Source organism: Gymnoscopelus microlampas (genome assembly GCF_963454915.1).
Source record: "Gymnoscopelus microlampas genome assembly, chromosome: 8".
Taxonomy (NCBI): domain Eukaryota; kingdom Metazoa; phylum Chordata; class Actinopteri; order Myctophiformes; family Myctophidae; genus Gymnoscopelus; species Gymnoscopelus microlampas.
In genome coordinates, this window is record NC_139945.1 from 25,031,732 (window position 1) to 25,049,614 (window position 17,883).

At 39.6% G+C, this 17,883-nt stretch overlaps 2 protein-coding genes across 2 annotated transcripts; both read right to left on the reverse strand.

The window, feature by feature from the left end:
• Positions 1 to 2,448: 2,448 nt before the first annotated feature.
• Positions 2,449 to 3,868, reverse strand: LOC311050526 (sperm surface protein Sp17-like; the record flags this gene model as incomplete). The annotated part of the gene is made up of 3 exons (XM_084064611.1): positions 2,449 to 2,499; positions 3,168 to 3,259; positions 3,715 to 3,868. 3 exons carry the CDS (start codon positions 3,866 to 3,868, stop codon positions 2,449 to 2,451), a joined length of 297 nt encoding a protein of 98 aa, XP_083920737.1.
• Positions 3,869 to 6,211: 2,343 nt separating this feature from the next.
• On the reverse strand, positions 6,212 to 15,346 carry LOC311050311 (uncharacterized protein). Its single transcript, XM_084064323.1, has 11 exons — positions 15,168 to 15,346; positions 14,360 to 14,671; positions 13,708 to 13,761; positions 13,570 to 13,629; positions 13,458 to 13,472; positions 13,119 to 13,235; positions 12,976 to 13,000; positions 12,527 to 12,567; positions 10,133 to 10,183; positions 9,499 to 9,611; positions 6,212 to 6,576 (listed from the first exon to the last, which is right to left on the reverse strand). The coding sequence occupies exons 1-11, from the start codon at positions 15,214 to 15,216 to the stop codon at positions 6,346 to 6,348; spliced, it is 1,068 nt and encodes a 355-aa protein (XP_083920449.1). The 5' UTR covers positions 15,217 to 15,346; the 3' UTR covers positions 6,212 to 6,345.
• Between the last annotated feature and the right edge of the window lie 2,537 nt (positions 15,347 to 17,883).

Below are 17,883 nucleotides of genomic sequence, written 5' to 3' on the forward strand. Positions count from 1 at the left end.
GGGGTAGCTGCTGACCACTAAACTAATAGTCATCCTGACAGAAAACTCTGTCAGTGATTGCAGGGCACAGTTTCATTTCGAAACTCTGCAGTAGCTGACATTAGTGCCAGTGCAGAATCATTGACCTGCCACTCATATGATAGAGTATTATGTATATATCTCCGGTGTTTAGTATTCACAGTCATTATTGAGCAGAACAAACTGAGCACCAACCTTGTCATTACTGATGCATTGTGGGTCTATGACGGTATCTTTTCCAGACCCTTCTGGCCTGTGGTTGTCTGGGCTGTCATCGTCTGCTTGCTCTGCTCTCTGAGTGGGGATGATTCTGCCTTCCTCCTCCTCCTCTGCCTCCTCCGCCTCCTCCGCATCCTTCCCCTCCTTCTCATCCACTGAGTCATCCTTTCCTCTCCCCTCAGAATCAATAGTACCTTCTGCCACCTTCCCCAGTTTCTCTGAGGCCTGTTGCTCATGTGGTCTTTCGTCCGTCTCTTCCACTCCGTCCGGTGGCTGTAGCTTTACAGGTGTTGTCTCTCTCTCTTCGCCATGCGCTGGTAGAGTTTCCGTGTTGGCCTCTAGAGTTTCGCTCTCCTTTTCTCCCTCTGGCTCAGAAAGATTTGACGGGGCTGTTTGTAATAAATTCAATTCCGTACTATCGTCACCGCCTTCGTTAGTTAATTTCTCTGCTCTCTCACCAACACTTTGTGTTGAGGTGTCCTGTATGTCTTCTTCTTCTACCACATCTGTCTCATTAGGGTCTTTCATTTGAGGATCATGAGTCTCCTGCTTTGTTTCCTCCATGTTTAAATCTTCATTATGTTCTTTTTTTATTTCATCTGCTATCTCGTTATCGACTTGATTATCAAGGGATTCATCCACTACTTTGTCTTCCTCCTCTGTCTCAGCAGTGAATTGACATGATGGGATGATGTCGATCACATCTGCTTTCTTCTCCGAACGATCGCTGTCAGAGTCACTTTGATCAGTCTTCTCCAGAGCTGTATCCACACGCTCGTGCTGGTCTGTTGTTTCCTCTGCTTCGACTGTAACTTCCTTCTTCTCTGTGTCCATTTCAGTGATGGCTTCTTTCTGGTCCTGTGTATCATGTGCCTCTTCCTCAGGGGGCTCCTCTGATGTTTCTTGTGTTAGCGGCACGTCTAAAAGTTGAGTTTGCGACGCTTCAGAAACACTTTCCTCGTCTGTCTGTTTCTCCTGAATCTCAGGTACATCCTCAAAGCTAATCTCAACAAAGCCTTCCTCCTTTGGTTCATCTTCAGTGTCAGTTTCAGGAACACCTTCAAACGGGTCACCATCAATGGGTGAAACTTCTTGTGTTTCTCCAGAACCAGGTTTGGTGTCTTCCTCCACCAGGCTTTCCTCTGCCAGATCTTCCATTTCTTGGAGATTTGTTTCCAGGGGTTCAGTTTGGGACAGTGATGAATGTTCACTAATTTTATCCATCTTTTCCATTGATGTTTCCTGTTCACTGCTGTGCACATTACTGGGGTCATCAGTAGCAACAATGCCTGACAGTGTTTTTTCTGCATTACCAAGAAGTTCCTGAGCGTGCCTAAGGACCTCTTCATCTGCACTCTCATCCGCACTCTTTTCCATGGAGCTTCTCATCTCCTGACTTTCAACATGGGTTTTCCTCTTTTGAAATATTTCTTCCCTTTCGTCTTCTGATATTCCTAGCTCTGCGGCACACACATCAACATCTGCTAGGCCAGAATATGAGACCTCTTCCTCCGTGCTTTCAAGTTCACCACTCTGCTTGTCTTTCACTGAGTCTCCCATCTCCTCACTTTCAACAGAGATGTCCTTCTTTTGTCCTTGCTCGTCATCTGTTGTCGCTCGTTCTTCCACCTCTACATTTGCGCTGCCGCTGAACGATGACGACTCAGTGGCTTCTAATTTGGAGTGACACATCTCATTGTCTCCTGCGGATCTGCTGTCACTTTCATCGGCCTGCCCGTCAACTTGATCAGATACAGTGATTGTCTGGCCTTTCTCCTCTTCTGTCCCGCTCATTTCGTCTGCGCTTACGTCAGTGTCTGTCAGCCTGTTGTCTGATCGCTCCATCTCCGTTGACACAACGTCTTTCTCTGTGACGTCGTCCTCCTCCTCTTTATCGCCACTCCTCTGGACGTGTTCTGAGACGCTAGGTTTTGAAGTGGTGGGATACGAGGTATCGTCTTCAGTTTGACATGCAGATGACATTTCTCTGAAAACGATGCATAAGATAAATAGAGTTGAAGGGAGAAACATTCAATATGTGGAAAAAGCTTTTATTTGATTTAAAAGCCTCATTTTATGACAGTGGTTATCAAAGTGGGTCATTGAGGGGGTTCCAGGGGGTCCCCAGCTAAAATGACTGATAGTTAGAATTCAAATGGAGCCAAAATGGACCCGTGAATGGACCCATTTGTACACTGATAGAGGTGAGACTCACTCAGAGGTTGTTGTCTTCTCTGTTGCAGCTTCTTTCACTGGACTGACCTGTTTGAAATAAGAGCAGTGGTGGACAAAGTATTCACATCTTTTACTCAAGTAAAAGTATCAATACTGCAATGTAGAAATACTCTGTTACAAGTAAAAGTCCGGAATTCAAAATTTACTTGAGTAAAAGTACAAAGGTATTGGTATCAAAACGTACTTTAAGTACCAAAAGTAGAAAGTACTCATTATGAAGAATGTCACGTTTCACAAGTTTTCAAAAATGTATAAAATATATGATTTTTTTTTAAAATAGCAGATCTACAAGGCCACAAAGCGTCGCATTGCGACGCATTGTGAGCTTGTAGATCGGCTATTTTCAAATGGATGAAATGTATATGAAGTGGTGAAGTGGTTAATGTGTGTTTTGTAATAATAATTAAAATCTACAAAGTAAAAGTTGTCAAATAATTATAGTGGAGCAAAAGTATAATATTTGCCTTTAAAATGTAGTGGAGTAGAAGTAAAAGTACCTCAAAATTGTACTTAAGTAGTCCTTGAGTAAATGTAATTAGTTACTTTCCACCACTGAATAAAAGCCACAGCATACTATGAGTGTGCATATTAACAGCACTTATAGGTATAGTGAGGGTTATGTAACAGACAATCACTGTATGAATTACTCTGATGGGTTTCATAAAGCAAATTCATTTCAATGAGATAGGGCATACTTTTGGTGATGTACGACCAGCCTTGAATGCATGGTTGTTGTAGAATCTGTCTTCAAGTTTGGCAGTCCACTCAGCATAGTCCATGCCACTCTCTGTAAACAAACAGAAAGTAAAGCTGAGTCAAGATTAGGCAAATATTTTCCACACACGCGTGCACACACACGCGCGCACGCACGCACGCACGCACGTACGTACGTACGCACGCACGCACGCACGCACGCACGCACGCACGCACGCACGCACGCACGCACGCACGCACACACGTACACGTACACGTACACACACACACGCACACACACACACACACACACACACACACACACACACACACACACACACACACACACACACACATACACACACACAAATAGCGTGGCCAGTGTACAAATGGAACCAATTGGGTCCATTTGTACACTAGCAGAGTTACAGACCTGTATGGGTCCATTTGTTTCCTAACTATCAATCATTTAGCAGGGGACCCCCTGGAACCCCCTCAAGGACTTTTAGAACGACTCATATAAACTACTACATTATACTGTAATGTTACCTTCTCTTTCCTTCAGAAGGCCGTCAAAGTGCAGTGCAGCGTAGGCAGGGATGTCTTCAGGCTGGTCTCGTAGAACCTCTCTGGCCAGACTTTCCAGGAGAGCAGCAAACCCACAGGGGACACGCAGGCGTGTGTTGGAGAAAGGCACCGCCATCCTCTCTTGGTGCTCAGGGTGCCAGTGATAACTTGCAGTAATGATATAAACAGGATAAGTTATGTGTATTTTCCCCCCATTGTATATTTTAGTGTAATTTCTCATTTGGAAAAAATGAAATTAAAGGTAGGGTAAGAGATATTTTTTGGTTTAAACAAAACTTTTTTTGTTAAAAGGCTAAAGCACTATACCGATATAATCATTGCTATAGTGTTTGTCCAGTAACATGGGGTATCCATGTCTCTTCAGTGTCTCTCAGCTCTTTAATAAAGAGAAAATACATTTCAGGTATGCTATAAGGTGACACACTTTCAGCCAATCAGGAGAGAGTACCCATTTATCAGCTAAATCTGTATAGTGTTCCAGTTCAAATTTTGTCTGCTCATTTCTTTGTGTCATCACTTGCAATTTCACTTGTTTAATCTGCATCCCGACTGAGTTCTCTATCCTGATTGGATAAAATTGGTATCCTGCACCTGAAAATAAATGTTCTGTTTAATAAGTAGGCTACTAATGAGTACTACCAGAATAGAGCACGGAAGTAGTAGTTCTTAAGACTTTTAAGGCAGAATTAATTAAATTTTTCGCCAGAAACAGGCTGTATCAAATATGAATGAATATCATACACGATGCAGAGCCACCCCCCTGACAAAAACGCCTGGGTGGTGTGTTTATGTTTGGAACAGAGTTTGACGTGATCTAAGATTCCCAAATGGGGATTTCAACACAAAAAATAAAGCCACGAACCCGTGAAACAGCGACCTCTAGTGGCAGTGACGTCAGACTTCGGTGCTCTCTAACGAGCTATTTAAAAAAAAAAAAAACGTATTTTAACCCAAAAAAAATCACCTCCCCTACCTTTAATGTGGAATATTTTCGAGCACCAACCAAAAGAAATAAACAGATCCTATAGCCTAAGTCATTATAATGAACCATAATCAGAAACAACCTCATTGTCACTCGCATCACATGATTACAGGTCTATTTTTGTGAGCTCTCAAAATTGCAGTTACATGAAGAGTTATAATAGGAAAGAGAGGAGAACAGAGCACAGAACAGGTCAAATAGCAGGAAGGCATGGTCAAATCAAATACAAAATAAACATCTCAGAATGACTTGGTATCTCAAACATAATGAGAATATCAACTAATTATTTTAGGATACCAATGTCATTTTGATAAAAGGCCACCCTGCAAGCACTATAATGATAACAACAATATACTATTGTTCACCACTGTAGGCTACAGTAGTTGTGGTGGTGTTTATATTCAGTAGTTAAAAGATTGTCATTATTTTTGAGAAACCCATCTACTAAATTCATTCATTCATTTTGCAGAACTGAGTCATTTTGTTAGTCATATCATCTAGAGCTGCAAATCATTATTTCCCGAAATTAAATGTCTCATTAGAATGACTTAATAGCGTCGTTTTTCCATGGTGGCAATGGTGGAAATTGGAAACGAGTTACGTTGGATAAATTAGCAAAGATAACACACTGAACAGTAGAGTAGATGTGCCTAACATGCATCATTATTCAAATATCTACTTGACATAGCCTAGGCCTAGCTACTTATAAACAGAGCCATAGACTATCACACAAAACAACTCACCGTTGAACGTATATCTGTGTGTAATACGCACAGCTCTCATCCCGTCAGCAACTTGAGTGTTGTTTATGTGTGTTGCTACGCAACTATGGATCACACGACGGTTCTCTGTCACGACCGTCATGGATGAACTTCAACCTGGTGTTTGTAATTTCTTCATTTACAGCCCGTAGTACATATACAAAAACGTTCAAATTTCAAATTTAAAGTGCTTACCTCATGGCCACTTATGTTAAAATGATGTACGGGCCTCAGAAATACCCGTATCTTGCGTATTGTTAAATAAAAAGCATTTTAATCCAATTGGTGGCCATTTTCTCATAATGTATCAGGTGCAATACACCTCCCAACCAATAAGGTCGCGTATGAAAGCATTAGGCAAAAATACAGAGAAAATGGCCACCAATCGCAATAAAATGCTTTTTATTTAATAATACGGAAGATACGCGTACTTTTGAGGACCCGTACATAATTGTAAGGTCCGTGGCCATAAAGTGAGCACTTTACATTTGAAATATAAACGTTTATGTAGATGTACAAGTTGTAAATAAAAAAAGTGCAAACACCAGGTTGAAGTTCATCCATAACGGTCATGATATGACAGTCATGTATCAGGCCAGGGCTACTACGCAACGGAATACAACGACGGGTACAGACGAGGCTCATTCCATTCACCACAAAACAGACACGGACAATGTCAAACTTTTTTTTTTATTGGAAAACGGAACAAAAGACAAACATAGTTACACACGTCTTAATAAAACACATATAATTAAAAGCATATTAATTTGTAGGACTACAAATTTATATATTTTTACCTAGCCTAGGTAATCAAGGCAAACCGATCCCACATCAGTTATGATCTTTTATTTAAGAATAGGTGATGACAGCATACTCGGAGTTGGTGCTCATTTTCCGGGTGACAGTCTCCCTGGGGTGGACATGCAGCCTGTCTGTCTCTCTGGGGTGGACATGCAGCCTGTCTGTCTCTCTAGGGTGGACATGCAGCCTGTCTGCAGAACGGCATGTCTGCAGGGGACACTGTCCTCCTCCTGATGTCCTGGGAATGGGACTGAGACATGATGCCTGCTCCCTCCACATCTGGAGGGGAAATACAAATCAGACTCATGTGTTGGAGTAGAAGTAGTTAGGCTACTTGAGTAAATGTACTCAGTTACTTTCCACCACTGGACTCATGTAGCAAATCCCTTGGCTGAGCCTTGAAACTGATACATCATAGTAGCAAAACCCTCAGTGTTAATTTATATCCGAGAGTTTACAAATATGAACCAAATGGATGGAAGTATAAATGACAGCCATGACATAGGCCTATGTAACAAATCCCTTGGCTGAGCCTTGAAACTGATAAATCATAGCAAAAATAAATAAAATAATAATAATTGGAAAATGGTCTTGTGAAGATCAAGGTGCCCACCCTTCCTTTAATGCCCACTCTTCTTGTATCCACAAAACCCTGTGTTCATTTAACATCCGAGAGTGTATAAAATTGAACCAAATGGATAGATCAATAAATTGTACACTATCGGATTGCAGAACACGAAAATAAACGAAAATAAAAAAATCTATCTATCTATATATCTATCTATCTATCTATCTATCTATCTATCTATCTATCTATCTATCTATCTATATATCTATCTGCTTCGTCACTTGAACGTTTGTCACGTTCCGAAAATAGCAGATCTACAAGCTCACAATGCGTCATGGATGCCATGCTTGTAGATCTGCTATTTTAAAGTTACGTCATGCTACTGAGTCCCGCCTACAATACATTTCTATTGGCCAGAACGTCCCGGAACTCGAGGTCATGTGTTGTGAACGCAACTCAAGACGAGAACCAGTGATTTTCATCTCAAGAGGTGTGTTTTTATTATTATTATTCTTTGAGTATCCTATATTTAAATCAACATCTTTTCTCGACGCCACGCCCCCTGAAGAAGGTCGGCCAGCTGGCGAGTCACATGTTGCTAATTTTGCTCCAGCAAAGAAAGAACATGTGTTTATTAATGTCTTGTGTTTATTACAATAATTAGTTAGAATTTAGGACTAGGATAATGCTCAAAACTCAGTTCGGTGTCTGCTCTGTCAACGTGTGTGTGTGTGTGTGTGTGTGTGTGTGTGTGTGTGTGTGCCTGTGGTGGTGTAGGGCAGGTGTGGACGGTGGGTGAGCGCACTGCATGCCGGGTCTGTTAACCAATACGAAGTTCAAAGCCATCAAGGGACAATTTAGAAAGAAGAGGTAAGAAGACAGTTTTTATAGACATTTATTTTAAAGCATAATATGTGTCTGTCTCTGACTTCTAAGCCATCAGGGGGCAGTTTAGAAAGAAGAGGAAAGATAAGGAAGAAAGTAGACAAAAGGTGGAGTTAATAATACTGACTTTTCGAAACAAGAGTTACAAATGGCTCCTCCTACCTAGCCTAAGTAGCCTTCCCTCTCAGCTTTCCTGCTATTTTAATGAAGTCCAATAAACTACACATGGACAAGGACTGCACTCCACTGTCTGAGCGGTAGTTGTCTAGTTTACATGGGAGGCTTGGGTTTGAATCCCGCACTGCAACTATAGATAATTTTCTTAGCGATTATCCTATCGGTTACTTCGTTGATTAAAAGCTTGTTATATATCTCTGCTGTCGGGTAGAAATCAGCTAACTCCAAAATGTTAATTTTTCAGGATATTAAAAAACAAAACAAAAAGTGGAGTTAGGAGGTTTTGTTCATCATTGATAAGAACAGCTGAATGGACCTCCAAGCTCTCAATGAGGTTGGAGGTCAAAAGGGGGTGGAGCCTGGAGTCAGCAAAACCTGTTAACTCCACCTCCGTCTGGTGGAGTTAGCTGATTTTGCCATAGAGTTAAAAATAATAGAGGGCACCGGATATCGCCTCCCATCCACTTGCATTGAGTTGCTCACCCAGCGCATGAGGTGAAATCACCCCTTCTTCCGGGTTGGAAAGTGTGATGGGCGTAGCCTATTTGGGGCCACTGTGACACGTTCTGCGTCACAGAAGTGACGCTTTTTACGTCACAGAGGTGCGCCGCCCCGTGCGCAAGCTTGTGTGCAAGCTCGTGAGTCGAGCTCATTGGTCGAAACCGTTTTCACTCGTTCATTGTACAGTGGCCCCATCCGTTTTAAGCTGCAGTACCTATGAATGGCCAGCATGTCCAATTCGCTTCAATGCAAACACCGGGTTCTGGGGGCTTGGGTTTAGCAGAAAGTTTGAGGCATAGACATATAAAGGTAGACGCCTCTTCCGGCTCTGAGGCAGCTGTATTTTGGGCGCCATTTTAGAGAAGGCAAGCATCCGCGTGCGTCACAGAAGGGGACGTTTGGTAGGCCAATCAGAGGCAGGTGGGGGCGGGTCTTTTCATAAGAGGCAGCCGCGCAGCAAGTAGTCAGTTAGACGTGCTGTGATTGGCCAGTAGTCAACGCGCTGTGATTGGCCAGTAGTGACTTTGAGTCACAGCTTGCCTTCTATGGCGGCCGCCAGAGCCTTGTATTGCGATACAGGTCGCTCCAATGAACTGCAGAGGCCAATGAGGTATCTAGGTTTCTATATCTATGGTTTGAGAATCCAATGGAGTTAGCTGGTTTTGTCAGATGAGCTTTTTAATACTTTTCATTGGTTCAACATTTGTTTTACCAACACACACACACGTAAAGGGTGTTCAATAGCACTGATTTATGAAAAAAAAAAGCTATATATATTAATTACAAAAACATATGTATATCAACAAATCAAGTAACCACTTGTGTTATTTATACTTCATCACAAAACGATGTTATGCTAAAATAATATAATCATATATAATATATAATATAATTCAAATATGCTGAAAATAGCAGATCTACAAGCTCACAATGTATTGCATCATGACAAATTTTCGCCTATAATGACCTGCCCAATTGATTATTAATCAATTATTTTACTAAATTGTGTTTTTGTATCAATTAAATCAATTAGTTGGATGAACTGTTGCACCCTACATGTGTCCCCTCACCTCCGTTGGATCTCCAGTAGTCAGGTAGCAGACCTGAGTGAGCTCTGGTGAACTGGCCCCACGCACTGCGATCATGATGTCAGCATACGGAACCTCTGTATCACTCTGACTGTCTGACAAAAACAATGTAAATATAGTGCAGATTTATAGCAGAAGTTCTCAAACCTTTTTCATTTTTCAACTACAAATTGATTTTGGATGTTGGCCCTGGACCTCCATCTGAAAAAAAAATGTGCCAGGAGAAGATTTGTGTTCATGTTTGTTGCAAACGTGTTTTTGCAAACTTATTCAAAAGTTTTCAATACAAAATAGCAGAGTTACAAGCTCACAACACGCATCGCGACACGTTGTGAGCTTGTAGATCGGCTATATTTTAATAGCCAAAGTATAAAATGGGGCCTAGTTAAACTGATTTTGCTGAGGACCCCTGGAACCCACGGAAAGACCCCTGGGGGTCCCCAGAGTAGACCGCACTTTGAGAACCACTGATTTACAGTTGTTAATAGCAGATCTACAATCTTGTAGAGCTGCTATTATCGGTGTGCGACACCACAACCAAGTATAAATCAGGCATGTGTCTTGTAGTCAGAGAGACAACAACACACTATGGTGATTTTAATGAACATCATCTAACCTGGTGTAGGAATTCTCAGTGTCACCTTTTCACATTTTGCTGATGTTGGCCCTGTGGAATAGAAAACCATCAGTTTGAGCAGCAAAATATCTATGAAATACCAGTGGTGGAAAGTAACTAAGTACATTTATTTTTTATTTACTTAAGTCATTCCAATTTGCAATAATTTTACTTCTACTCCACTACTTCTACTCCACTACAAAATAAGTGTTAAATAGCTCTATATTGTGATAGTACTCATTGCTATAAAGTGTTTGTTCAGTAAAAGGAATCTCCTTGTCTCTCCAGCTCTTTAGAAAACAGAAAGTGCATTTTCGTTTCAGTTTCATTTCCAATTTTATCCATTTAGGACAGAGAACTCAATCAGGATATAGATTAAACAAGTGAAATTGGAAGTGATGACACTAAGAAATGAGGGTATCAAGAAGACTCACCCCAAAACCAACTCACCCCAGAGGTAGGAAAACTCACCCCCAAGATTTTCGGGGGTAGGAACACTCACCCCAGGACCTGAGAAAACTCACCCCGGAAGACTCACCCCAACTGTGTGGAAAACTCACCCCAATGTTTAAAAAAAGGTAGATCTACCGGCTTGTGAGCTTTCCATTTTCACAGAATGCTTTCATAATGTGAGCTTTCCATTTTCACAGAATGCTTTCATAATGATGTTTAATCCATATCTGGATTAATCCATATCTGGATTAAATTCTTTCGTTGAAGGTATAGAATTACCAAATTATGTTGTTCAATTACATTTAGCTAATTAAAGTGCTTTAAATACAAGGTAGATTTCATCAGAAAAGTGAACAAGGAATGCAAATAGCAAATAGCATGGTCATTTGCTATGTGTCTCCAGCTCCACACCTTGCCCCATCCACCTATTAGATATCAAACAATGAATCATTAAGTGGAATGGGATATTAGTGTTAAGTGGTCAACTCCCCTCCTCCCCTTCACTCCTGTGCCCCCCATCAAACAAACAAACAAACAAACAAACGTAGGAACCCAGAGAAATGAACATTCCAATGTCAAATTATGTTGTTAAATTACATTTAGCTAATTAAAGTGCTTTAAATACAAGGTAGATTTCATCAGAAAAGTGAACATTCCAATGTGTATAATGCAAACAAATACTTACTTAACAAAGAAAAACTCCAGTGAAGGTAAAACACAGGTATAATGTTTTGTTTTCTGTGTGAACACATTTGTGAGAAAAGCTTTTGGTAAGCATTGAACTTTAGTTACTATTAGATATACATTTCACTATTGTAAGCATTATTGAACTTTAGTTACTATTAGATATACATTTCACTATTGTAAAACATGCATTAAACACTTTTCCCTATTTTTACCTAGGATATTTAGTTACCTACTACTTTGCTGGTATAAATGATAACAGTATAGAACATTGCATTGCATTGCATTTCTGCTGAAATCAATATAATCTTGCCTCCTGTCTACATGGACAATGATGACAATATTTTAAACACAAAAATATCATTGAACAACATAATTTGGTAATTCTATACCTTCAAAGACAGAATTTAATCCAGTATGGATTAAACGTGTCTCATTATGAAAGCATTCTGTGAAAAAGGAAAGCTCACAAGCCGGTAGATGTGCCTTTTTTAAACATACAGACTTGGTGTAGAGGGGAAAGGTTAAACCCACCCACAAAACAAAAACTCACTGTACTTTACACCATTGAGTTTTTCTGGGGTGAGTTTTCCTACCCCCGGGGTGAGTTTTCCTACCCCCGGGGTGAGTGTTCCGGGGTGAGTTTTCTCAGGTCCTGGGGTGAGTTTACCCACCCCCCGGGGTGAGTGTTCCTACCCCCGGGGTGAGTTTTCCTTTTTCAGTTGGGGTGAGTTTGTATTGGGGTGAGTCTTCTTGTATTCGCTAAGGCAAAATTGGAACTGGAACACTATAAAAATGAAGCTTAAAAATGGGTACTTTCTCCTGATTGGCTGAGATTTTGACACCTACCGGAAAATGTATTTTCTGTTTATTAAAGAGCTGGAGAGACCGGGAGACTCCTGTTACTGAACAAACACTCTATAGCAGTGATTACTATCAGAATATAGTGCTTTAACCTTTTAACAAAATACTTTTTGTTTTAACCAAAAAATATCACTTACCCTACCTTTTAAAGGCAAATATTGTACTTTTACTCCACTCTAATTATTTGAAAACTTTAGTTACTAGTTACTTTGTAGATTTTGATTATTATTCCAAAACCACTTCAGACCTAAATATATACTTTGGCAATTTGAAAATATCCGATCTACTAGCTCACAACGCGTCGCTTTGGAACACGCTGTAAGCTTGTAGATCTGCTATTTTCAAAGGATTTCAAGTGTGAAATACAACGTTGTATCATTACAAAATGTTTACCCTTAGTTGGAGAGAGGACCGGCCGAGAATCCATGGATGAGCTGGAAAGATGTTGTTCAAAGGAACACAGTTTAAGTACAATAATACATTCAGTAATATATTACAGAAGTTCTCAACCTTTTCAGGCCGCGACCCCCGAAAATAATCATATTTGAGCTGGGGACCCCCCACTCTGATAAGTACTTGGAATGTTTGAGTTAAGGCATTACATTTTCGGTTCCACAGATACATATTGTGAAATTAGCCGATCTACAAGCTCACAGCGCCTCGCAAAGCGAGGCGTTGTGAGCTTGTTGATCGGCTATTTACCCCCCAAAACCATGTGGGTCCCGACCCACAGGTTAAGAACCACTGATATATTGTAAAAGAAAATGATCATAATTGTTACTCACTGTTAGCCGTATTTAATTTCACTCACTTACAGTACAGTATATAAATTATTAACTTACTCTGAAAGGGAAAGAACAGGCTCCCCTGGAATGCACATAATATGATTAAAACAACCATGAATACACACATCTTTCTCTTATTATGACTCTGGATTTAAGGTTATGTCTGTTTACTATTCATAATATACGTGGGCTGTAATCACCTTTAGCGTTCCGCCTCTGTCTGTTTCGGCTCATGCACAAGTAAACAGCCAGCGCTGCCAGAACCATGGCTGCAGATATAGTAACAGCTGCCAACACTTTGATTCCACTGAACTCTCCTGTTATCGTGACAACACAAACACAAACATGTATTGAAATGACAAAATCAACATATGGCACAGCAGTGATTTTTTTTTTGCAAAAGTAGTAATACCACAATATAGAAATACTCTCCCTACTGTTACAAGTATAAGTCCTGTATTAAAACAGGAGTACAAGAGTATTGGCATCAAAATACATAGTGACATATATAGACACAGATGATATCCTTTCACCCTCACCTGAATATTGGGGTTCTGCAGGAGATGAGAACATGGAAAATATGATGTTAGCCAATAGCCATACATTTTTGCGTACATTTTTATACATAATGACCAATGTCCTAAGGCTCACCTGTTACACCCGTAGGGGGCAATGTCCAGTTAGGGTTATGGTCTCTTCCTGGTGAAGATACTAGAAACATAGAAATAAATTACATGAGAGATTTGAACATATTTTATTGCATGTATGACCGATGTCTTGGATTCTCACCTGTCTTAGGGACAGCTGTCCGGTCTGGGACTGGCTTTATTGGACTTGGAGAAGCTGGTGATGATAGAACAGCAGTTTCAATGCAATTACTTATTGTGCTGTTTCTTGATAAAGACAGTGGTGGAAAGTAACTAAGCACATGTACTCAAGTATTGTACTTAAGTACAATTTTGAGGTACTGGAGTATTTCCTATTTGCAATACTTTTAATAAATAGTTACTTTGTAGATTTTGATTATTATTACAAAACCGCTTCAGGCCAATTTAAACTTTGGCAATTTGAAAATAGCCGATCTACAAGCTCACAACGCGTCGCGAAGCGACTTGTTGTGAGCTTGTAGATCTGCTAATTTCAAAGGATTTTTACACATGTTATGCATTTGAAAACTTGTGAAATGGGACCTTCTGCATAACGAGTACTTTTACTTTTGGTACTTTAAGTACATTCTGATACCAATACTTATGTACTTTTACTCAAGTACACTTTGAATTTTGAACATTTACTTATTATTAGTAGTAGTAGTAGTAGTAGTAGTAGTAGTAGTATTTCTACATTGCAGTATTGATACTTTTACTGAAGTAAAACATTTTAGTACTTTTTCCAACACTGGATAAAGACAAGAGATACAACCTACTACTGTAAGTCTCTCTACCTTTAGGCTGAAGATAAACCACACGTTGTATATGTTGTTGGAGCTTTGGGTCATCTGCTTTCTCTGTGTAACAAGTATAGTTGTCATTTAGATCGTTCATGGACACCCTTGACACATGATATGATACTGTGCAACTGCTTTGATTGTCTCTCGGTGGATGAATGGTAGAATGAATAGACAGGCAGGGTTGTCTCGTGTCTCGTTCTTTTCTCCAGCAGCCGCGGACAAATCCAGAGGAGCACTCGTAAGTGCAGTTCAATCTAAGTGGATTCCCCACTACCACAGTCATGATTTCCAAGCAGGTTGCAAAACCTGCAATAACAATAATGTATGCTTAAAGTGTAGCAAATTAGAGTTGCAACAGTTAATCGAGCTAATGGATATAATCAATTATTTAAAAAAAAAAAATATATATATATATATATAATCGATTTCAATATAAATAATCACATTTTGAAGATTTTTATTTTATTTTGCTTTTCTTTCAACAATTCTTTTAAATAGTAGAAATAGCGATGTGTCGATTCATTGATAAATAAAAAAATGAAACAAATTGTATTAAAAAACATATTTAGCAATTATTAAATTGATAAAAAAAGAATAAGAACAGCAGTTGCAGCCCTATAGTACCATAGGTGCCTAGTGTTATTTTATAAGGATACGTTGGAAGTCTGCATGGTGTTGCATTATTATATTTAGTACATCATATGCGTGTGTAAAGATACATACCATATCTCAACACAATTTAAACACAAGTTTTGTTTTCAATGATTTGAATCTACAGGCAAGAAGTACTTTGAAGTATTACCTTGAGTCCCACAAAGAAGGAGCAATGTGAAGCAGAGTGAGGCTGTCATTGCTTAATGCTCCTGATTTCTACTGTTGAATATAAGTAAGTAAATAAGTAAGTAAGTAAGTAGTAACTCTTCAATATATCTTTCGCTAATGTGTTGTGTCGTTAACACCTGCATGTGTGATGTGCCTACGTTCTGCTGCATGTGCCCGCATAGGGTAAGAAACACGTGGTGAGGATGTGGTTGGTGATAAGATGGTGGGAGATGAAGAAAAAAGTAATTTCCATACATTACACCTGACTGCTTTACAGGCCAGGTAATCATATGCTATCATCAAATATGATGGAAACATTTCATTGATACAAAACAGATATAGCAACTTCAAATTCAACTTAATTTGTCACGTCACAAGTTAACAGAGTGTAAAAGAGTGGTTGAATCTATTTTTTTGTACAAGAACATAATTATAAGGGTAAATAATAGAGAATGAAACAAGGAAAACAAAAGCCAGATAACAAGAAGGCACAATATTAACAGAGTGTAAAAGAGTGGGTGAATTTCTTTTTTTTGTACGAGAACATAATTATAAAGGGTAAATAATAGAGAATGAAACAAGGAACACAAAAGCCAGATAACAAGAAGGCACAATATTAAATACACATAAGGGGCATTGGCAACGGCAAGACCACCAGATTTCTGAACAGCTTCCACCTGGCGACCATCAGACTGTTGAACAAGGCCTGAACAGCGCCTGCCTGCCTGTCACCAGGCTGGCCTGCCACACTGGCACATGTTCCTTTGACAGACTGTTAGTCCTTATGTTGGATTATCTCCATTCTTGTGGATTTGCGGACTACTTTCCTTTGTGGATCTGTGGTTTTCAACCCTTTTCATATCAAGGTCCATTATTTATTTCGGCATTTGAGCCAAGGATTCATAACCATTTGATGAGATTTATAGACTCTCAGACCCAAGACTTTGAATATTTTGTTATCGTTGGATAAGATTGTGTCCACTTTTCCATGCTGTATTGATGTTGGTACCATAGGAGAGATGACAGGCACACGTTGATCAAAATAACATTTTTTAAATTAAATTAACAATAATTGAACTCTTGAGAGCGTAAAATGAAACCAAATGGACCCGTCATTTTACGCTCTCAAGAGTTAAAGATCTATAAGGGTCCATTTGGTTACCAACTCTCCATCATTTAGCTGAGGACCACCTGGAACCCGCCTCAAGGACCACTGGTGGTCCCCGGACCACTGGTTGAGAACCACTGATCTACCATTTGGATTTTTACTTGCAGTTTTGGTCTTATACAGACTACCTTCTTATGTGATTATTTTTTTGCACCTTATGTCTAGCCTCATGTTATATTATGTGTGTATATATATAGATATCTTTAGATATTTCTTTGACATGTTTCTTTTCTTTCTTTCTTTGCTCTCTCTCTCTCTCTCTCTCTGTCCGCCCCCCTTCTTTTCCTGAAAACAACAAATGCTAGAGCTTGTACAAAAATACATTTCACCCACTTACACCTGTTAACCCATTAAAACAGAGAAAGCATCTGTGTCATTTTAGATTTTAGCTACACTGTATATCGTCTCTGTTGGGTGGAAACCTCATATGTCCAAAACTGCTACATTTCAAAATTCAAGGTTCAACTTTATTGTGAACAATACCAATTACAAGTAAAAGGCACGTGACATTCATTGTGCGCTAAAAACCAACACAGCAGCTACAGTCTCAGGAATACCACGTTCAAGACTCGATGCCAAAAGTGTTATATGTTAAAAAAAATTATTACAATTATTAAAAATTATTAAACATTTCGAGCTTTAGATCTGCTACTTTTGATGCTTTTGTGTGACGCTGTAGTGTGATCAAGTAGGGCGTTAATTTACGAAAAAACAATAAGTTAAAATATGGTGATAAGAGGTTTCTGCCCGACAGCAATGATATATAGCAACATACGTTTTTCAGAAAACTGTTGCGACAAAAAAGAAAAAAAAAACATTTGCAGCAGATATAAATAGCAGCAGAATCATCATGGGCCTACCATCGGGTAGAAACCTTGTATGTCCAAAACTGTTGGTTTTTGGTTATTATTTTTAAAGATTCTTTTTTTAAATGGTTAAAATAGTCGATCTACAAGTTCACAACGCAAATTGTAGATCTGCTATTTTCACTACTTTGGTGTGACACTTTTCTATGATGAAGTAGGCCGGGCATTCATTTACAAAGAAACATAAAAAGTTGAAATATGGAGATACTAGGTTTCGCTATGCCAGTGGAAAGACATCACTTAGCATCATATTGTATGTCAGACAACATATGAGGTGCATACATAAGTCATGCCAGTGCAGCAGCAGTGGAGTGTAAATCATAGTCATGCAGTATGTACAGTACATGAAGAGTTAATGCCTGTGCCCCAGGGGTCGAAATCAAGCACTTCATCCCTCTATTTGAAAATAGCCTAAATAATAGCTGATCTACAACCTCACAACGTGTAGCATCACCACACGTTATGAGCTTGTAGAAAGAAAAAAGATGAGTCCCTGGCACAAAACATTTCCAGATGGAGGTCTGCGGCCAAACATATTTGGATGTCCTTGACATGAAAATGTTTGAGAACTACTGTCCAAGACAAGATGACGATAGGGCTCAGGGCCTGTTCAGCAGCCTAACGGCTGATGGCTGGAACCTGCTGCAATTGAGCATTATTTA